Source organism: Grammomys surdaster, unplaced genomic scaffold, assembly GCF_004785775.1.
Source record: "Grammomys surdaster isolate TR1022 unplaced genomic scaffold, NIH_TR_1.0 169, whole genome shotgun sequence".
Taxonomy (NCBI): domain Eukaryota; kingdom Metazoa; phylum Chordata; class Mammalia; order Rodentia; family Muridae; genus Grammomys; species Grammomys surdaster.
This window is the reverse complement of record NW_021604617.1, coordinates 8,484,824-8,507,045: the sequence shown is the minus strand read 5'-3', so window position 1 is coordinate 8,507,045 and position 22,222 is coordinate 8,484,824. Positions and strand designations below refer to the sequence as shown.

Below are 22,222 nucleotides of genomic sequence, written 5' to 3'. Positions count from 1 at the left end.
AGGGGAGAGAGAGAGAGAGACAGAGAGAGAGAGAGAGAGAGAGAGAGAGAGAGAGAGAGAGAGAGAGACAACGAGAGAGAGAGAGAGAGAGACAACAGCCAGCGAGAGGCAGCTGGCTTAGGGCAGGAGTTAAGCCTTAATGACCAGGAAATGGGAAGCCCAGTGGAGATCTGATGTTTGACAGCATCACATGGAGAACTTGGTTTTTGACTCAGTCTGGTAAGAGAATTCTGAGAACACAGCAGAATTCCACTCTGAGTAAGTTTCCTTCTTGAACACATCCCCAAAGCCAAGCGTCTGATGAGTGCATAAGAACAAGGGCCCCGCAAGGCCCAGCAAGAGAGACTCCCGGGAGTCTCCCACAGACCTGCTTCCTGGCTAAGGTCAGCGGTCCAGACGTGCAGCTCTCGAAGACGACAAGCAGGAGACTTAATCGCCCGAGGTCATGTCCACACCTTCTGGGAAGGTCGGTGTGGCCTGGCTAGTGGCCACAGCTGACACTAATAGTTTAAGCTTCTTATATTTTAGGCTAATAGCGATGTCCCACTTTGGCGAAGGTGACACGGACCTTTGCTGGGGCCCCTGTGTGCCAAACGAACTGGAGAAGATGGAGAGAACTCAAACAATGTCAACACCTAAAGCCGTTTATTTGAATATCTTTAAACTTTTTACATATGATACATTCCAAATTTTACAATTGTCCACAGATATTAAAATTATAGCCAATTTATTAAACATATGATTTTCCCTGATATGGAAAGCATGTTATATAAACATTTCTACAACAAAAACATGCAGAACAAATAAAAAGGAAGATGTGTCGGTAGGAGAGGGCTCTGCCACAGTGTGAGGGCTGCAGTTCCCTGGGAAGTCACTGCCCAGATCCTGGAGTGAGACTCAGGGCCACCCTCTGCTAGTCCCAGGCTCCTGTGGAGTCAGGCGGAAGCACGACCAGTGGGGACCAGTGGGGACGGTTACAGCCTGCTTAGAAGAAGCAAGCTGTGCTCATGATTTTTTTTTCCTATTGGGTTGGTACACAGGCCCTCCCTCATGCTAGGCAAGTGCTCTGCACAAGGCTCAAGCCTAGAGATGTTCCCAGAACTCACATTTAAGCCTGGCGAATGGAACATGAAGAGCCAACAGAAGCTGAATTTAAAATCTAAAGAAACGGCCTGTGTCAAAGGTCAAAAGAAGCATCAGTTACGTCCCATTCAGACTACTTCAAGGGAAGGCTAGAGAGAGGGGGAGCACGGAGAGACTAGTTTGGGCTTCCCGTTGCAAACTCTCTCAGTTCCTGAGCCTGTGCCACGCTGAAGAGCTAACTGAAGTTCATCCTTTGAAGGCGCAGCAGCTCCTCACATGATCCTGGAGACTGTGCTATCTCATTTCTTTGAGCCTCTGGTCTGGATTTCTGACCCTCCTGAGATGCTGAGGCAAGGATACAGCTGAGTGGAACAGAACTTGTGGATGTCATTTGAAAGGCTGAGTGAAAGGTTCTTTGATGGTGAGAAAAGCTGAAAGCCCCTTTCTGTTCCTGGAGACCGGAGTTCACCCCTCTGCTGAACCTGCTGTCACATGTCTATGTGATTTCTCTGCACACATCTGTCAGACGAGAAAATAGGTGTGCGGCAAGCCAGAGCCGCAACTGCGGCACCAGGTGGCTATAGTTCTAGAAAGGCACCTCTTAGAAAAATACCTAAAAAGGACAGATGTTGGTGTGCACAGGCTGAGGAATGTCCTAAACCAGCCAACAGACAAGCAGTGACACATCTGATCCACAGTGGGGCAGGGCAGGGCAGGGCATCTCAAACACCTGCGACTTTGTTTGGTTCGAGACCAGGCCTCCTCAAGTTACCCAGGTTGGCCCACAGGCTATAACAGGTTTGAAGCTAGCCTTGAACTCCTAGTGCTGCCTAAACATTCCAAGTGCTGGGATTACAGGCTTGGTGCACTGCACTCAGCTGAGCTCTTGCTTGGTCTGCTTGAGGGTGCTCGTGATCTGGGGCAGAAGGCTACAGTCTGAAAAACAAGGAGATCCTTTCTGTTTCAAAAAGCCCTTTAATTGAGTAATGTTCTCAAGGCCAAAAATCTTGACATAGATAGTGTAAACCAACCATCAGTAGCCATGAAAAGCCAGCTGTGCGCCACCCTGGGCGCTCCTGTTAGAGTCCCCAGCCCTCCAGGCCACGGGGAGAAGAGAATCTTGTCTTCAAATTCAACTGCTTTGCTCTGGAGGTGAGGTCCAGCCCCAGGGGTGAACGGCATCTCGGTCTCAGGGCATCGGGTGGGCTGTGTCGTCCTGACAGGCCCCAGGGCTCCTTCTGGCCTCTGCTGGACAGCCAGCAAGTTCAACACCATCAGTGATGGGGCCTGGCTCAGGCTACTGGCAACGGAAGCAGGCATGTCCACAGGAGCCAGACTCTGGTCTGGAAGGGTGCTCAGCCCAGGGAACGGCTGAGGGACACAGTAATAAAATCTGGTGGAAACTGATTTGCACCAGTTCCTGGAGCCAGACTAAAAAAATAAAACTGGGAAGAAAAGCTTAAATAAAGAATTTATTTGAAAATAGACTCAGCCGAATGTATCTCCTCCTGTCTTTCTGGAAAAGCCAGCTGTGTTACAAAACTCCAGATCAAGTTTTTGGTAGAGGAGCAATTATAAGTGCTGCCAGTCGATGCCGACCAGGGTCTGGTTGGCTTCCTGTGCGTGTCCAATTTCCTCTGTGATGCTGTGTTGCTGCCAGAGCTTCTGGATCTTTCGAAACCGCTCTTGGCATAAATGTAAAGGATTTCCTCGTCTAGGAAGAGAAACATGTCACTCACTCACAGGCACGGTTTATCCATCCCTCGGATCCCAACCCCTCCTGCGCCAGGAAAAGCACATGGCACTAGCTTCCAACTGTGCCGTTTCTGTTCAGTGCACAACTGAACACGCACGCACGCACGCACGCACGCACGCACGCACATCCCCAACCCCTTTCTCTGCAGGGTTGTTGGGAATGTGTGCTGAAGAGAGAAGGTAGGTACTCCAGTGCCACACAGCTAGACTGAGGTCAGGAAACAAGGCTGCTGGCCCAGGTCTGAGTTAAGAGGCTAAAACTCTTTATTCTGTGGGTGGTGTCAAGGACAGGGTGGAAGGATGACAGGAGAAGACAGGAGCCGACACCTAGAAGCCTCAGCAAGGCAACCAGATGCCTGCCGCCGCTGGGCCCACGTTAACTGAGTGCAGGCTCTGCTGGGTTCCCGGGTGGCCTCCGAGCCCGAGCTGTCTGTCTGCTTCTAGTTTGGAACCAAGGACCTTCTTGTAGGCTCTCCCTCTTCAGGGCTACAGGATGAACTGCCAGCGGGTGGCATATGGCCCAACCTTGGCTATTCAAGCCTGGGAAGTCACATCTGCTTTAACCCTTCAGCCCCTGGGGGCAAGAAGCTTGGAATGGGGCTGGGTGAACAGGAAGTTCACAGCAGAGGCAACAGCACAGCACAAGGGCAGCTGCGCCTGGGCCAGTGTGACTCTTCTCCACACATATCTCTGGGCAGTCACATCTGGCCTGTCACAGGCTGGACCTGTGGGCAGACGCTGGGGATGCTATGTGGCAACTGAGCTGCAGCCTCTGGGCTTTCTCACATCTGTCCATGTGCCTCATGGCGGTCTCTTAAAGGTTTTATTTATTGTCCCCCCCCCCCCCCCTTTGCCACACACGCACATGGGCAGTGGAGGCAGTCTCTGGAGGCGCTTTCCCTTTCACTCTCTATGGGATCCATGACTGAACTTGGTCACTAGGCCCCCGCAGCAGGCCTTGACCGTGTCAAACCATGGTTAGTCCTTTGGTTTGAGCTTAAAACTTTACTCTCAACATGTGCGCCACGTGCAGGGCACATGCCATGCTCGGCCTGTGGAGGCCGGAGGCCAGTGCTGGGTGTCTCCTCTGTCTCCTTCCACCTCCTTGCTTGGACGGGGCCTTTTCAGTGAGCCCAGAGTTCACCGTTCTGGCTGACGAGCTCTGGGGTGGCTGTGTCTGCCTTCAGCACTCGGGGACAGAGTGCCTGGGAATCTGAGTTCAAGTCCTCAGCTTTGGAGGCAAGCACTTTACCCACCAAGTTATCTCCTCAGACATTTCAAAGAATCGATTGTTTTCTGTTTACATGTGAGTGGCCATGCACGTGTGTGGGTGTGTTCACGGCTGTGTGTACATGCAGGCAGAAGCCAGAAGTCACCCTCAGGTGTCTTCCTCCTCAGGCACTTGCCAGCGTGTTTCCTAGCTTTTTGTCTGAGCTCACTGACTTGGTGAGGCTGAGGAACCCTCCCTCACATCTCTACCTCCTCAGCACTGGGGCCACAAGTTGTGCACCACATTCAGCCTTGACATGTGTTCTGGGGTCAAACCCGGGTTCCCATGCCTGCATGGCAAGCACTTTGCCAACGACGCCCTCGCCCCCCCCCCCCACTCCTGGCTTTCCCAAGGTGGCAAATGAACAGCGAAGCAGGAACCAGGTGCCCTGTGGGTAACAAGGCAGCTCTAGCAGAGCCCACTCCTGTGCCAGCCCGGCTGACTGCAGGACCTCCTGGTGCATTATGCTCTCCATGCAGGAAGGGTGCTGAGGCTCAATCTTCCTAACCCCAGGCCGGGGCCTTACCTGAGTCCCTGGTCAGTCTCCCCGTAGTCATCAAGGTAAGGAGGAGAATAAAAACATCCTTTGGTTTTGCCAGCTAAAAATAGCACCTGACATTCCCGCACTCTGTGGAGAGAGCGAGCATTCATCAGTGTTCATTATGTAAGCAACAGGGTGCTGACTGAACTCAGAGAGAAAGGGCTTCTGTAAGGAATAAACATGGGCATGAGAGCCCAGGGTCAGGAGACAAGGGCAGCCAGAGCAGAGACCCCTGAGAGCAGCATCTGCCCGTCTGCTGCAGGGCATCTCCTTACACCTGAGGACCCTGAGACTGTTTCTACACACCTTTAATCTCAAGCAATGAAGGTAAGGTTAGTTTGTAGAAGGAAGCACCCATGTTTGAAAGCGACGTCTAATTGAGTGGCAGACAGAGTGATGAATCAGAGAAAGATCTGACCGAACAGGATCTGCCCAGCTCTCTTGAGGAGAGAGCAGAAGCTACTTAAGAGAGCAGTGCAGAGGCAGAGGGAAGGGAGGGAGGAGGCAGTTTTCCCAGGAGAGTTTTACAGAGATAGGATGAAGAGAGAACGAGCCAGCGAACGAGGAGCTAGAAGATTAGAACAGATTGCCAAAGGTAGTATGAGGCCAAGCAGAGCAATTCAGAAGCCAAGAGAAGCCAGTTTGTATCAGTCAGTGTGGAGAGGAATTTGAGTCAGAACAGCTGAGTTGACCAGCCAGTCAGACCTCAGAAAGAAGTCTCAAGAGACTGAAAACATTGTAGGCCTAGATTAGATTGTATGGAAGCCAGAAGCTCCCAGGCCTAGGCCTAGGTTAGCTGACGAAGGCAGTAAGCCTCCGAGGTAACAATTACTACAGGAGACTAAGAGGCTCGTTTACACACGTCTTCAGTGGAACCGTGATGGCGTAAAGAACCTGGCAATGATGTGCTGCAAATGCACACAGCGACTTTGTGTCCACGGCCAGGGTTCCAAGTGCAGAATTTATAATAGGTAAGTGTGGGAAAGACAGCTAACTTCTAAACATAAACTACTACTGATCTTTCCCCCACAACTGTGAGACAATTACTCATGTAAAAACGATGCCCAGGGGCAGACTGTGCGGGAAAAATCTAACAGACCTGGCACAACAGTGGGAAAAGTCGATGTTGGTATTTAAAGACTTATCAATTTATGTTTTATGTGTAAGTGTGTGAGTCCACAGAGGCCAGAAGAGGGCATCAGATCCCCTAGCGCTGTGAGCTGCCACGTGGACCCAAATGCTGGTCTTCTGCAAGAGCAGCAAGGGCTCCTGTGCTCTGTCAGCAGTCTCTGATGGGGAACTCTTTACCTGGATTTGGGGAGGAAAGGAGGGACAGAGCACGCCACATTTAAGGAGGCACAAATGAGAACTGAGCTGTCAGCAGCCATATGGGAACTGTGAGAGCCTCGGCCTTCCTAGTCTGCACACAATGGCACAGTGGCTTCAAAAGTCCCTGCAGTGCTCAGGTGAACAACTGCCGAGGGCCTTACCTCAGGAAGATGCCAGCCCCGGAGCCGCAGGAGTAGGTGTGTGCTGTGCAGGCTCCGACGTCCTCGCCCTCTAGTTCAGCTTGGCAGCAGTAACTCTGAGAGCAGAGGAGACTCCCACACACGAGGCAGAGAGTAGGGGCTCTGCTCTTGTCACCACCTGATTTGGGGCACCTGGAAGACAAAGACACACTAACCTGCACTGCTACGAAAGAACAGGCACAGAGCACCCTGGAAGATAATCTGTCAGTACTAACTATCCTGTGACAGGACACTGGGACACACACTAAAACCACATAACAGAAACACCCAAGGGAGTGACATCTGGGGGACAGGCAGATGGTAGCACCGTGTGAACAACAGGCACTGCTACGGGGCAGGGAAGAGTGAGGTCTGCAATTCCATACAAATCTCAGACAATGTGCAAAGTACCGCAGATACACACAGCCACTGAAAGGGAGTGAAGTGTGGAAGTGACAACAGTAGATGCCTAGGAACAGAAGCCCATGTCATTAGCTTCTTAGACACACAGGGAAGCGGAGAGATTGCTTCTATCAGCATAGCCACTGGGCACCTCTGTGGGGGCATTTTCTTGATGGCTAACTGATGACGGGCAGGTGGGCCTGGGCTACAGAAGCAGATCAAGCAAACCAGTAAGAGCGTTCTTCCATGGCCTCTGCTTCAGTTCCCGCTTCCAGGTTCCTGCTCGCTGACCTCCCTCAGTGATAGACTGTAACCTGTAACCAGGTTAACCCTTTCTCCTTCCCACGTTGTTCTGGTCAGTGCTTTATCACATCAACAGAGTAAACTAGGGTAGAGACTCAGCACAGCACTCGGAATGATGTGTCTCCAGGGGGAGGAGGGAGGCGCTGAGAGGAGATGCCCAGAGCTTCCGCCTCACAGCAATGCTTGATTTATGAGAGGATTCTTTATGTTGCCTGAGCACCAAGTGCTTACAAACTCATTAAGAATCACAAACGCAGGGCTGTGGAGATGGCTCAGGGGATACTGGCTGTTCTTCCAGAGGTCCTGAGTTCAGTCCCAGCACCCACATGGTGGCTCACACCCATCTGTAATGGGATCTGACGCCCTCTTCTGGCACACAGGTGCACATGCAGATAGAGCACTCATATACATAAAATAGTTAAATCTTAACATGACAAGTGACACTCTTACTAATCACGTTATGGGATGACTGCTGATTTCTCTTCCCCAGTGAAAACAGAGCCACCACAAACCCTCTGATTGTCTGCAGAGGATCTGAGGGGCAGGGCACCAAGAGAGTAACTTACGAGAAATTGGATGCTTGGTTAATGAGGCTGCTGTAGTCCTCTGGAAGGTCTATCAGTTTGTTAGCTCCTCTTGGGTAGCTAAGAAATTAGAGATGAGAAGAGCTTAGTAAACATGTGGTTATAATGACACAAGGTTGACTCTTGGCTTAGTCAAAGTACAGCAGGGGAAGCTGAACCGAGTGACTGACGGCTTGGCCCAGCATAAGCCAGAGACCCAGCTCTCGATGAGGATGCAGGTGCTATCCGCCACTGGCAGGCCTGAAGGCCAGGGGTGCGAATCCCTCCCTTGGAACCATGACGGCTTGGAGAACTAGGGACCTACCCTGCAGGCTCTCGCTACCAGTCAAAGGTAGTACCTGAGTCGGTTTCTGGCTGTGGGTGGAGACAAACCTGAAAGGCCATTAACAGGTAACAATCTAAACCACCTAAGATTATGCTCTAGCTGGAGGCTTCCCGGTAAAGAACAGGACATAACACTGTCTCCTCTAAGTTAACCCAAAGGTCTCTGTCAATCTTCTGGGCAGGAAAGCAATCTTTATTCCGTTTAGAAACGGAATAGAGCCCAGCTATGACTCTCCCTCTCGAGTGTTCTAGTGACTATGTCCACCACTCACGGTGAGACGGCTCAGCAAGCAGAGGTGCTTGGTGCCAAGCTAATGACCCGAGTTCGACTCTTGGAACCCACAGGGTGGAGAGAGTTAACGCCTGCAAGCTGTCCTCTGACCTCCACACAGGTGTAGTATGCCTGCACCAACACCCATATGCAAATAAAAATGTTAGAAAATAAACCAAAAACCAACCAAATTAAAAAAGCCAAACCAAACCAATTCTGTCTAAGACACTCCACTGTATGTCTGGGGTTGTCTGTGTTTTTTCAATGGAGCCTGTAATGGAGTCCGTGGGTGGGGTAGCTGGGGGTGGAGCTACGACAGCAGGGTCTCAGAGTTCCCATTCTTCACTTGATGTGCTCAGAATGAGGGACAAGGTCAGCAGAGATGCCTTTAGTCTCTGTCCGTTAAAGCAAAAGTTTGGTGGCTGTAGGTAGGAGCAGCAGGTGAGAGCACCTACTCTTGGCCTCTATAGGTTGGCACAGTATCGGGAGAGCCCACCCATACAACCTCAGGACTGACATCAGAAGGTGTGTGCTCACGAGGGGCTATGTGAAGGCGCTGTACGAATACAGCCATTTTCTCTCAGCTACACTGGGTCTGTGACTCAAGAACCTCAGAAAGAGGAGCTCAAATCCAGTCAGTACTTCAGGGTTTCTTTCTCAGTGTGAGACACCGCTACCCCATGGCTGCTCAGCACAGGGAACGCTGTGTGGAGACCCACTCTCTAGCTACTGAAAGCCAAGCCTGGACTCCCCCGTGGGGTACTCTGGATGGTACTAGCTGGTTGGCATCATCCATTGAACCTTAAAGGGCACACACATGCCAACTTTGGAGAAGCACGGTACCTTGGGAGAAGCAGGAGTGGCGTCTGTATTTTCAAGGTTTGCCAATTACCGTGATGAGCACTTCAAGTTAAGAAGCACGTGTCCCATCCCACAGGAAGACTGCTAGCTAAGGGCGTGTGTGTGTCTATGTGTCTGTGTGTGTGACAAGCGGCCATTTACGAATGTGACCCCTCACAAGGATCACCCCTCAGAGCAGGCTCTCGGTTCTGGACATGCTAGTCTCCTTGGAACGTGCTGTAGGCTCAAGAAGCAGCAGCCTGAGCAGTGAACCACCTGTGTGATCTAGAGGAAGGGTTTACACATCCAGTGTGTGGCTGCTGGAATAAAAATGGCCTCTATAGGCCCAAAGGGAGCGGCAATATTAGTAGGTGTGGCTGGCCATTAAGGTGAGCTCTGAGGTTTGAAGCCGGACCCAGTGGCTCACTCACTCTTCCTGGTACCTGTGGATCCAGATGTAGAACCCTCAGCTACCTCTCCAGCACCATGTCTGTCTGCAAGCTGCCATGTTTCCTGCCATGAGGATAATGGACTGAACCTCTGAATTACAAGCCAGCACAGGTGAAATGTTTTCCTTTGTAAGGTCATGGTACCTCGTCACAGCATCAGAAACCATAACTAAGGCAGGTTTCAACTACTACTCAGACACAGATGAAGTAAATAGGAAAAGAACTGGTATTGACTGGATAGTCACTAGGGGATGATGTGGTAGTCAGGTGATTTTCTCCTAGTTGACACAGAGCAAGGAGAGACCCAGGCGGCCACACACTTATGTAGGAAGCACAGAGATAACTGGGTCTGTGCATTGTTCAGCAAAGAGGTGGGGTAACCAGATGCCGCATCTGAGGTCCAGCCATGGCTTCCCCTGGCTCTAAGCAGCCTTTGGTCTTGAGGACAAGGAGCCTTAGAGGGTACAAGGTTATCTGGGGTTTCTGAACAGTTACCCTTGGTCTTCCAGTGAGTAGCCACTAAGCCACATCCTGCACGTGACAACCGATTCCTAAATTCACCAGCTGTAGTCTCCTCTGCGGATGGGAGACACCAGCTCAAGGAAGCTCATTATACCATTCCTGATAGTTGGATAACCTGATAATCTGAAATTCTTCATAATGAAAGGGGATAAAAAGAAAAGAGAAAAACAGCTAACAAAACTCAGGATGAAGAGCTACACTGCTAAAAGCAATTTCCCCATAAGTTTCCCCAAATAAAGCTAACGTGGTTGCTTCTTTTCTCTGTGAAGGATGCAGGGTATTTTTGTCAGACTCCTGGCAGGAGACTCAAGTGTGCAGGTACACCATCTTCTGGAACCTGGGAGGTCAAGGGCCACGGCACAGAAGGACCACGGCCTTCACACTCCATGTGGCTTCTCCCCAGCCCCCACAGACACTGGGCCCCTCTAACTCACCTTATTGCTCCTCTCTCGCCACTCAGGTACCTTTTAACTTCACTGTTCTGGCACCAACTTTAAGGCAAACAGAGGAGGGGAAGTTATTTTTATTTTGTGAGACAGCTGGCCTCTGATTCAGCCTTCTGTCCCAGTCTCCCGAGTGCTAGGATTCCAGGTGTATGCCATCCTCCCTGGATTTTCTGACATTTACGAGTTCTCTGACATGAAGTACATTCCAACTGTCGTACAGCCATCGCTACCACCCTCCTCAGATCCCACCCTCCTCAGATCATTTTCATCTGGACTATACACATTTCCTTAGAGTGCTTCCTCTTCCTCTCCAAGAAAATCCTTAGCTAGATACTCACATTCTTTCTCTTAAAAACTTATGCATTACTTTTTTTTTTTGGTTTGTTTTTTTTGAGGCAGGGTTTCTCTGTGTAGCCCTGGCTGTCCTGGAACTCACTCTGTAGACCAGGCTGGCCTTGAATGCCTGGATTCCATTGCTTGCATCCCAGAGTGCTGGGGTTAAAGGTGTGTGCTGCCTGTCATACTTGGTGAAACATCCTAACTCTTTTAACTTGAATAACGTGTTGAAGTCTACCAAGTTTAGAAGCGAAAAAATTTTGAAACGTAAAGACTAAGCTTTATTTTATAAATCATTCTAAGTAATGCAGAAAAATGTCCAAACATTACCTTTCAATCAGAGAGTTCATGATGTTACTGTTTTCTTGAAAAAGGCGAATGAGGTTGGTTGGCAAGGAAAGGTAGTTACATAAGTGTTCAAAATGGCTTGTTCCAGAAACTGCAAATAGGAAGGAGAAGGGGCTAAACACCCAGACTTACAGCCCCACAGGCGCAAGAGCAAGCAGATTCTGTCCCCCACCCCCCCCCCAACACACACGCAGACAGATCTTACTACGTATCCTTGGGTATCCTGGAATTCACTCTGTAGACCAGGCTGGCCTCAAACTCACGACCTGCCTGCCTCTGCTTCCTGTGTGCTCAGTTTAAAGGCGTGCGCCATCATGGCCAGCCTCTTTCTTTTTAAAGTAAGACAAAATTAAAAATGCTATGTACACAACTTGTAAGAGGTCCCTGGAAGAATACAACCCCACCAACAGGTTGTTATCACATGACTCTTAAAGCAGTCACAGTCCTTGTGACTGAGCCTGGGCCTTTGCAAATGTGCAAATTTACAGTTTACATCCTGGGCTGAGTGTGAGCCCGGACAGAGCACTATGGAGGTCAGGTGGCTCTACCCTAGAGATGGACTCATACTAGTCACCACTGCCAATGCTGAAGGCAGAACGCTGATGCCAGTCAAGCAGTCTATAGGTGACGGCCAGTGCCACCACCAGCAGGGATCAGAGACAGAACCATGGTCCTCACACTATTCTCAGTGGAGTCAGAGAAGACAAGGGGGATACGGAGGAGCAACCCAACAACTGCCACTGAAGAACAGACATGCCATGATGCCACTGGTATTTCACGTGCTACAAAGAGAACTGATTCCCAAAGTTGTTCTCTGACCTCAATGTGCGCATACACACACACTCACACCATAATAAAGTTTTTTTAAAGAAGCTTTTGCATCGTTAGTTTTGTTGTTTTAAGTCTGAGGGACTGGGGCTGCAGAGATGACTCCGTAGTTAAGAGCACTTGTTGCTCTTGCAGAGGGCCCAGGTTCAATTCTTGCACGTCATGTGGTGACTCACAACCATCTATAACTATAACCCCAGTGCTAGGGGTTCGAACAGGTACTCACGGTGCACATGGATGCATGCCAGCAGAATATTCATACATATAAAGTAAATTAAATAAATCTAAACATTTTTTTTTAAAACCTGAGGAACCTAGCTTTTGAGTAATGTACAAGGCGAGCCTTGCTTCTGAGTAATACATAAGGTGAGAGAACAGACACTCCTGAGACCCCGACGTACGCAGAGGTTCTCTCAGTCACGACTGCCTGGGCTGCAGAGGCACAGCACACACATGTACGGATGTGCACACATGCACAGTCCGAATTCTAAGGGTATGCTGCCACAGCCACGCCCTAAGCTCTCAGAGCTCTCAGTCATTCGTAGATGCACGTGTTTATGGTGTCCTTGTCGTGTGTGCCGGGTGTGAACCGAGGCCTGAGCATGTCAGGCGAGCACTGCCTCTGAGCTCTGTACCGGCCGGTCACATTCCCTAACTCACTGTATCCTATTTCCTGTTGCTGTTATTATTGCTATTATTGTTCAGACAGTGCTTCTCTGTGTAGCAATGGTTGTCCTAGAGTTTATGACGTAGACTACAATGCCCCTGCCTCTCAGCGCTGAGATTACAGGCGGGTGCCATCACACCTAGCCTCATCTTTATTCTAAATAGTGGGAGCAGATTACTGCAAACCTTCGCTGTATTCTGGAAGGAACGGGAAGTTACCTTGAAGGTCTGGTGGGGCAGGGACTCCATTTAAATAATGGAAAAACAGAGCCGAACACTTGAGGAAAGGCATGATGCCGGCCCGGACGCTCCTCCACAGGTGCCAGCCAGAGGGCGCTTCTTCCAAGGCACTGAGGACAGAAAATGGGTATCAGGAAAAAACGGTGAGGAAAGCTCACTGTGGTAAAGCATAGTGCGAAGACAGAAGACTGACATTTGGAATCACTGATGCTATGGTCAGGAGGCGTGGGTCAAAGGCTGGTAACAGGATGTCAAGCATACATGGAGACAGAGCCTCCAAAGATAAATTAGGATTTACAAAAGTGACGGAACCATATACGTAGAAAAATTAGAAACTGACAACCCAAGCCAGGTGTGGTGACCCATGACCCTCAGCACTTGGGAAGCAAGGCAGGCAGATCTCTGTGAGTTCAAGGCCAGCCAGGGCAACATGTGGAGGATACATCTTAAAACAAAACAGGAAACCCAAACCCAGCAGTTATTCCAGAATCTCACACCACCACATCTTATTCAGGTATCCTGCTTTCATGCTAGTTTGGCTTACCCAGCTCTAGCTATAGGAGGTGGAAGACGACCATGCTACCTACAACACTCTACATGATATAATTTTTAATCCATCCACTGCATTTTAGAATGGGTCACAACTGACACTGAGCTATGCCCACACAAACATCTAGGTCACTTTTAGTTCCTCGCCTGCATAAAGAACACCAGCACGTATCTGTGAACGCCTGGAAGCCGCTCTGTATTCTGGTTTACTTCATTAGTGCAGATTCTCAGATGGGATAACTCTGTGTAAGAATGTGTGTGGGCATGCGTGGTGTATTCAAATGTGTGTGCACTCAGAGATCAGAAGAGGATGCTGGGGGCCTGCTTTCCATCTCTCTACATTTATTCCTCTGGGCACAGTCTCTTACTGAGCCTGGAGGTGTGCTGGAAGCCAGCAGGCCCCAGTGATCCCCCTGCCTCCACCATCCCCAGGGTTTTTACATCAGTGCTAGGAGTCAACCCGAGGCTGCCATGTTGGTGCAGTATGCACTCTCCTCCACTGGGCCCATGTCTCCAGCCCAGAACATTCTCCTAGCTGCTTGCTACATATTGTTCAGATCTAAGCAGGACTCCTACTCCAAGGCACAGTGACACCAATGTGCTGTCCTAAGAACAGAACTTTTTTTTTGGTTTTTTTTTTGAGACAGGGTTTCTCTGTGTAGCCCTGGCTGTCCTGGAACTCACTCTGTAGACCAGGCTGGCCTTGAACTCAGAAATCCTCTTGCCTCTGCCTCCCAAGTGCTGGGATTAAAGGCGTGCACCACCACTGCCCGGCCTAAGAATAGAACTTTATCTGTCACTCCTGGGTAGCATCTTGGAAACACACCATGCTAATTTGATTTGCATTTGGAAATTGCTGATAAGATAATGTACGTTCTAGGAAAGCAACTCCAGAGTGCATCTGACCACTAGTTGAGCAAATAAAGGCCTCATGGCCAAGCAAGTGTGGGCGGCTCCGGACACGGCCTCCTTCCTCTCAGGAACAGCAGCTGTATCAGGTGTATGAATAGTCATTCCCATAGGATCTTTTTAACACACCCATACACAGCAATTGCTCCTAATCAGCAAAGCAACCCTTCCTCGTGCTGACTCCTACTGAGCCTGACTGGCATGTGCGCAGTGCCAACCATGGAAGATCAGGGTCTCACCTTCCAGTATACTGGTGAAGTGTTTTGTGCAAAGAGAGAATGGCCAGTTCTTCTTCCCCAGTGGGATTCTCTTGATCCATACCATTCTCTTCTGAAAGACAAGGAAGTATTAGTGGTCGCTACTCCTATTGTATGGCTGACAGGGCTGATAAGCACACCAGCCAAGCACCCAAACAGACCCAGACACTCACATATAACAGGACATACGCCCATAAACACACAGAATTTTCACTTTCAACCATGCACACAGTACTGATCTCCATCTGACCAGGGGACCAGCCATTATTCAGTGAGTAGTATCAACCAACACACTGTCTTGCAGCCGCCACACAGTGGGACTATCAGCCTACCAACACACGGTCTTGCCATGTTTGAGTAACAGGATGCTTGACTGGAAAGAAAGCTTAAGAATGAGCCCGCCCGCCGGGCACTACTGAAATGTGCAAGTTCAAATGAAGCCGGTGTTCTGAAACCAACACTCGGCCAAGCTCAAGTTACAATGCATCGAAGAAAGCAAAACCGTTCAAACCACAGGAGATTTTCAGAGGAGAAAGAAATGTAAAACTTTCTACAGGAAGTCAAACAGAAAGAATAACCTGACTGTGATTTATACCTTGCCCTCTCCCAAACACGTTACCTGTACATGAGGTAAGTAAGATCTGTACAATGTGTGCCATAGTAACCAGGTGGAAGATGTGCAGGTCTCCAGTGGCCAGGCTGCTTCCTGAAAAATCCTGACACTGCAGAGCCGGGAAAGCGAGCACCAGGCCCACCTAGACAGCAAACAGAGTGTCAGCACAGGCCCCTCCTCACAGCTACACTCCTGTGGGTACTCCAGGGATCTCTTCCAAGCTTAGCCCTCGCTTAAACTTGAAGGGGAGGAAGGGAAGTGTCTCAAATCCACTAGGACCAGCTCAGTGGTCTGAGTGGAGCTGACAGGGCCTGAGGGTCAGTCCCTGGCATATTGTTTATCCAGTGGGTCCGTATGCACAGATCCCTGCTAATGGTAAGGAACAGTATGGGAAACCTTTCATTTTCTTTCCATTTATTTTTTTATGTATGCACTCACAAGGTCGGAGGACAGGACCTCCATGTTTGAGCCATGGTAGACATGGCCATTTTTTTTTTTTTTTTTAAAAGAAACACACAAGGTAGTATTCATTAAGAATGAAGTGAAGTCATGGACAGGGGACGGGATGGAACCAGATGTCAGACCAGAAAAAGACATAGGTAGGATATTTTATTCTCATCTGTGATGTCTAGATAAACAAAAGTAAGTAAGAAGGAAGAGAAGGGGCCCAGGAACCAGGAGGGACAAGAGAGAGAAGGGGTAGGCGATATGACCAAAGTGTGTGTGTGTGTATACCTATGGAAAGCTCACAGGGAAAGCTACAATTTTGTACAATGAACAAATCCTAATTTAAAACTATAAAAAAGGGAGAGGAGGCCGTCTGCCACTAAGTATTACAGCTGCAGGGCTGGAGCCGTTCAGCTTCCCTCAAATGCACACCACCACCCAGTGGACTGTGCACAACCGTCAGCATCACTTACGTGGCCATCACTATCCTTACCTCTGAGTGAGTTAAGAGCAGAGAGTTGTATTACAAATCTTAGTCACAAAGCCCAGTCAGAGAGGAAGGAGCCCCAGACCTAACTAGACAAGCTGTGCGGGCATCCGCTGCTCGACAGTGCCCCCCATCTGCCTTTCTGTGTTGACTCATCAAGTCAAGGCAGTGTCTGCAGTTCCATGAAGAGGATGCAAAGCAAACTGTAAACACCCACCAGTAAATGAAACATGTCGACGTCTAATATGCACGGGAGGTCCTCATAGCTGTCATTAGGCACCAAGGCTAGAGATGGAAGAAGACACATCAGCACACTTCAGACACAGAATTAGCCTCAGAAGCACTCAGTAGCGACACGTCTGAGTCTATGAGCTGGAGCACCGGTAGCAAGCAGTCCTAGCAAACACTTCATTCGTAATGGAGAGACGACAGACTCCTACAAACAAGGTTCCTAAAGACTAGAAGCTGCCAGAACATACATAGTTGTAGACACAGAACACTCACATGCAAAGAGTTTACAGAAGTGTCCTTGTACCACAGGAAGTAACGTCACTGTCCAGTGTGCTGCTGCAAACCGTGTTAACGACCTGAGACAGTCATCCTAAAATAAAGACATCCTTATAGTTAGCAGAGAAAGGAGCAGATCCTGTCTAAGAATAACACTATGGAACAAACAGAAACCAGGCAGCACCAGCCCCCATACAGCGTACTTGGCATCTTTACAGCAAGTGGGTTCTACTGAGAGGACTGAGTGTTCTTACCAGTCTACAAGGCAGAGGTCCGAACACAGGCTTCTCCTCATCACTCAGAATTCTTTCTAGAGATTCAAGATGGTTGGGAGGGTAAGTTGACTGCCATGTACTTCTTTTTTTTTTTTTTTTTCGAGACAGGGTTTCTCTGTGTAGCCCTGGCTGGCCTCGAACTCAGAAATCCACCTGCCTCCCAAGTGCTAGGCTTAAAGGCGTGCGCCACCACTGCCCAGCATACCATGTATATTTTTAAAGTTACTTATTCTTTGCACATTTTTAAGAAGTTCAATTATTTCTGAGGAGAATGTGATTTTGTCAGGTTTTGTTATCTTTTCACACCCCCCCCCCCCCATTTTTTTCAAGACAGGGTTTCTCTATGTAGCCCTTGCTATCCTGGAATGACCTCTGTAGACCAGGCTGGCCCAGACATCCACCTGCCTCTGTCCCCCAAGTGCAGGTATTAAAGGTGTGCAACATGACTCTCGGCAAGATTTTAGCATCTTTAAGCCATTTCACAGAATTCACTTTGGATGAAAGCAGAAAAGGGCGGGGGAGGGCTCAGCTGTCAGGACTCTGTCCCCCAAGTGCTGCTCTTACAGAGGACCTGGGTTTGGTTCCAGCACCCACTTGGTAGGTAGCTCATAACTGTCTGCAACTCTACTTCCAGGGGATCTGATGCCTAACTCTGGTCTCTGCAGGCATTAGGTTTACTTGTAGTGCACAGACATGTACACAGGCAAACATTCATATGCATAAAATTAAGAAAAAACCCTACTGAGTCTCTCAATAAAAAAAAAAAAGTAGCTATAATCACCACCTGAATTTGTTTTCTGTTGCTGTACTTACTTAGAAGCTGTAAAAACAAACTAGCGTTTTGCCCCTACACAACTCTTTCTTGATTTCTTTTTATTACTTCTTTACATTGTTTTTCATACTAAACATTCATTTAAAAAACATGAGTGTGTGCCTGCACGTCTGTCGGAGCACCACACCTGTGCCTAGTGCCCAAGGCAGAGTCTCACTTGGAAGGCCTGGCTGGCAGAACCCACAGACACACTTCACGTGTGTCTGTGCCTCAGCCTGGGATTAAGGAGTCTGTCACCACAGCCAGCTTTTAAGAGCATTTCTAAACAACACTTGGCGACCTTTAGGAGGCACAGCCGTGAGCGTCTTACCTATGCTCTGGATAGTGTATGCGCAGGTCCCCCAGCACATGGTGGGCACGCGGGGGTCACCTTCGTTGGGATGGACCTTCAGTCCTACCTTGAAAGTAGCCGTTCCAAATGTCGTCAACATTTCTTTTATGCTATCGGAATATGGGTTCCTGTGTGAACACGCAGAGGATTAGCTCACAAGCTGCACACATGGATAAAACAGCTCCATCTTTAAGTCACTCTGTCCCATGCTGCCATTGAACAAACCATTTAACAATGCAGAGATAGCTGTGTGTCACTGTGCCCAACTGAAGGGAGATACGTTCTGTGCATGAGCAGGGGACAGGCTCAGGGCTGAAGGCAGGACAACCACAGACATCTACTACCTGAACTACGCAATGTCCTGCTCGCTCTTAGGAATATCCCCACATCCACAGAGACTGGTGCTCCCAGAACAGAACCTCAGAGGCCATGACGACACGCTGACATTTGGGAGTCCTTCGGTCAAAGACTGGTAGTGGCTACCTTGCTGGGAGACTCAGTATGCTCTAACTGGCTCAGTAGGTTCCCACTGAGAGCCTGTGCCTTACTGTAATTAGTAACACAAGGAGTGGACACCCCGAAGGAAATGTCACAGCGTTCACTTAAGTCAGCACGCAGAAACAAAACCTGAGACTAGAGCCAGGGAGCAAGGCTTTGGGTTCAATCCCTCGTGTGGGTGGTGGGCAGAGGGAGCCCTGCTGGAACACTGTGAAGACAAGAAGGTCAGCATGAGAAGGGCAGTGTGAGCAGACAGAAGACCACTTCAAAGAACAGAAGCCCTCAGGGAGAACCTCACCAGGACTCTACACAGAGACTCAGCATGAGAGACACCGAGATGGGAAGGGTTTCAGACCTGACAATCAACTATGAAGTCACTTAAAGGAAGGGACACTGGAAGGACACTTCACACACTCCAGACAAGAGAAGATGCAAGAGTTGAGAGTAGTTCTGTGGTAAGGAAGGAGTCAGATTGGCATCTGTTTTTCTCAACAGATGCTTGAGGATGCAGGAACACTACACGCTGCAGTGTACGGCCACTCTGTAAGTGAGGCAGCACTGTGAGGAGCCAGTGCCACAGCATGAGACCCTTCTCAAAAACAAACAAATGCACACAGCCAAGGACTAGTGGCAGGACAGCTGCGCCTTGTCCCGACTGGTGTAAAGACCAAGCAGTGTGCTTCGGCAGGGCCTCCAGGAAGACCGAGGCCGTGTGCTGCAGCAGGGCCTCCAGGAAGACAGAGGCTGTGTGCTGTGGCAGGGCCTCCTGGACAAAGGACGTCTGACAGGTCTGAGTGCAGGGAAGAGCAAGCACCAGGCATGGACCAGAACCACTGCACCACCAGGAACAAACACACTCTACAGAAAACCCCTTAGAAAAAGACAAGGAACTACAAACTACAGGAGACACCGCTGCCTCAGGGTGGAAGTCCTTACAACACACATTATCACCAGAAGAAATAAACAATGCAAAAGCGGACTATGGATTTAATCCTAAACTGAAAACAATGACTGTATCCAACAATAAGACATTATTGACTTCAAAACACGAAAATACACAGCTCAGTGGTGGGGCAGTTGCATTTATCAGGCCTAGTTAATACCCAGTCTAAGTTAGCAAAAACAGCAAAATCCAGCAGTTAGGGAGGGACTGGCTGCAGGTACCAGACGGGACGGAGGACAGACTGTGGTGAGCACCGCAGGCAGAGGCCTGACGCCCTCCAGGCCTGTCCACTGGGTCACTCAGGACACAGCAGACTCAGACCACAGGGCATCACATCACGTCACCTCACCATTACCAGACCTGAGGAATACCTTGTGTCCCAGATGAGGGAACTCAGGGAGTGAGCAGTGGTGCCACTTCTGGACTCCAACTGTCTACTGTAACGTACTGGCTCTTGGGGACAACAAGATGGTGACATTCTGGTTTGGACCCAGGTAACTCAGAGCTTAGTGGGTCTCTAAGAGATGGGTGGGAGTGAGAAGGTGCTGGTCTGAGCAGACCCCTGCACTGGAGGTTCCCACAGCTCCTCATGTGAGGTGACCCCGAGCACGACGTTACCTCACCACTCCCTCCAACCTGCTGTTGTGGCTCGGAATGCCAATACCTGATGGGCTGGATATCGATCTGCGACCCGTGAAGGGTTACTCCACCCCAAGGAGTCTCGACCCACAGGAGGAGAGCCGTCGCTCTCCACACTCTTACGCTTTGGCTAGTCTACCACAGGCACTGTCAGGCAGTGTGCAGACCTCAGGCTCCGTTCCGCCCTCAGCCTTGCCAGGCCATGCTCCACCAGCGACTCTCTTAGCTTCATTTCCAATGGGCCAGATTGAAAGGGAAGAGTGTCTTATACTTACCGAGGATAAAAATCAGGTCTGAAGCCTTCTGGGATTGGTATTATATTCATGTCTTCTGTGTCCTCTGAAGAAGGCGTGTCTGCAGAAATAGGCACTTTATATAAACTTTTTCAGCACAATCCTTATGTATTTTAGTCATCATAAATACATATAAAAACCTGAAAACCATCCCCATTACTCCTAACTGCCAAAACACCACAGGAAGTGTAGTGAGCGTCGCTGTGGCTTACCACGGTGTGTGGTGGTCCACGCAGAGCTCACAGCACAGCCCCCGAGCAGAGCAAAGCTGGGAGGATGCAGTTTGCACGTGTGAGAACTGATGCCAGCCTACACATCCCCAGGCTGAGCGCAGAACAGGCCCAGGGAACCCTGGTCCTGCCAACGCGAGCTACGCCAGCTCCATGCGGCCTCCTGGTGGCGGGAGCTATGCCAGCTCCACGCGGCCTCCGCATGCAGGGATTCCGTTACTAGCAGTGAGATACATTCTTGTAAACATGAGCTTGTGTGTTCTCAGAAAGTGAACAGTCAAGTGTAGTTACTATGACAAGGTTACTTATTTGGAGCCTGGGTAGGGCCATGTAGCCCAGGATGGCCTCTTAGGATCCTTCTGCCTCAGTTGTCCCAGTGCTGAGATTACAGACATGTGTCACCATAACTACGTTATATCAGACTTTAAAATGGGAGACTGCAGTTTTTTTTAAATGCTATAGACAGAGATTGTACTTATTTATTTATTTTCGATTTTTTGAGACAGGGTTTTTGTGTAGTCCTGGCTGTCCTGGAAGCCGCTCTGTAGACCAGGCTGGTCTTGAACTTGATTTACCTACTCCTGTCTCCTGAGTGCTGGGATTAGAGGAGTGTGCCATTAGCCCTCCTCAAAAAGAGATTTTATTATTTATTTCTACACTTTATGTTTAACTTTTATTTATTTATTTTTGAGACAGGTTCTCACCACACCACTCTGCCTGGCCTTACACTGACAGAGATCTGCCTGCCTCTGCCTCCCCAGTCCTAGGCTTGGAGGCTTGTGCCAAGATGCTCAGACTACTTATATTTTTTAAAGGATTTATTTATTTTTATTTTACATGTGTGTGTGTTTTCCTGACATGTAAGTCTGAGCACTGTGTGTGTGTGGTGCTTGCTCAGAGCGTCAGATCCCATGAAACTACCACGTAGGACAGCTCCCATGTAGGTGCTGGTAAGCGAACATAGATATCTGAAGAAAGCAATCATCTCTTAACTGCTGAAGCACTGCTCCAGCCCGTATTACAGATTTCTTTTCTTTACTTTTTTTTTTTTAACAACAAAAAAAAACATTTTGCTTTTATTTCTGTGTGTGTTTATGAGTGTGTGTGTATGCATGTAAGGGCCAGAGGCCAGAAGAGGGTGTTACAGGCAGTTGTGAACCTGAGCTGTGGGTGCTGGGAGCTGCACTTGGGTCTTCTGCAGGAGCACCGAGTGCTCTGAATCATGGAGCCGTTTCTCTAGACTCTCACTCTCTATTTGAGTGCACTGTCACGTCTGGTGTTCACACACACCAGAAGGGGGCGTCAGATCCCATTACAGATGGTTGTGAGTCACCATGTGGTTGCTGGGAATTGAACTCAGGATCTCTGGAAGAGCAGCCAGTGCCCTTAACCACTGAACCATCTCTCTAGCTCCTAGACTCTCATTTTCAAATACTTTAAAACAATTTTATTTGGAGATACATTTTCCAATCAACTTAGGCTTCAGAGGAAAAAGACAAGTTCCCAGGGCCAGGGAGACGGATCTGGTGGTGAAGCACTTGCTGCCAAGGCTCATGACCTGAGCTGGATCCCTGTAACCCACATTGTAGGAGAGAACCAACTCCTCAAAGTTTCTTCTGACCTCTAGGTGTGCACGTATGAAAACACACACACACACACACACACACACACACACACACACACACACACACACACA

At 49.3% G+C, this 22,222-nt stretch overlaps 1 protein-coding gene across 2 annotated transcripts in view; it reads right to left on the bottom strand.

Moving 5' to 3' along the window:
* Positions 1–626: 626 nt before the first annotated feature.
* The window catches only part of Ubr2 (ubiquitin protein ligase E3 component n-recognin 2), an 84,748-nt gene continuing 63,152 nt past the window's right edge, over positions 627–22,222 (bottom strand). Inside the window, exons 34-47 of one of the 2 annotated variants that reach the window (XM_028766519.1) lie at positions 20,279–20,357; positions 17,903–18,051; positions 16,740–16,795; positions 16,483–16,579; positions 16,196–16,263; positions 15,051–15,186; positions 14,414–14,504; positions 12,696–12,826; positions 10,965–11,073; positions 10,287–10,343; positions 7,429–7,506; positions 6,140–6,310; positions 4,635–4,736; positions 627–2,797 (exon numbers count right to left, since the gene is read on the bottom strand). In XM_028766519.1, coding sequence (XP_028622352.1) covers positions 2,656–2,797; positions 4,635–4,736; positions 6,140–6,310; positions 7,429–7,506; positions 10,287–10,343; positions 10,965–11,073; positions 12,696–12,826; positions 14,414–14,504; positions 15,051–15,186; positions 16,196–16,263; positions 16,483–16,579; positions 16,740–16,795; positions 17,903–18,051; positions 20,279–20,357 — 1,466 coding nt within the window. In that variant the 3' untranslated portion in view covers positions 627–2,655. The remainder of the gene's footprint in view (positions 2,798–4,634; positions 4,737–6,139; positions 6,311–7,428; positions 7,507–10,286; positions 10,344–10,964; positions 11,074–12,695; positions 12,827–14,413; positions 14,505–15,050; positions 15,187–16,195; positions 16,264–16,482; positions 16,580–16,739; positions 16,796–17,902; positions 18,052–20,278; positions 20,358–22,222) is intronic. The other variant, XM_028766521.1, reaches the window with a different exon arrangement.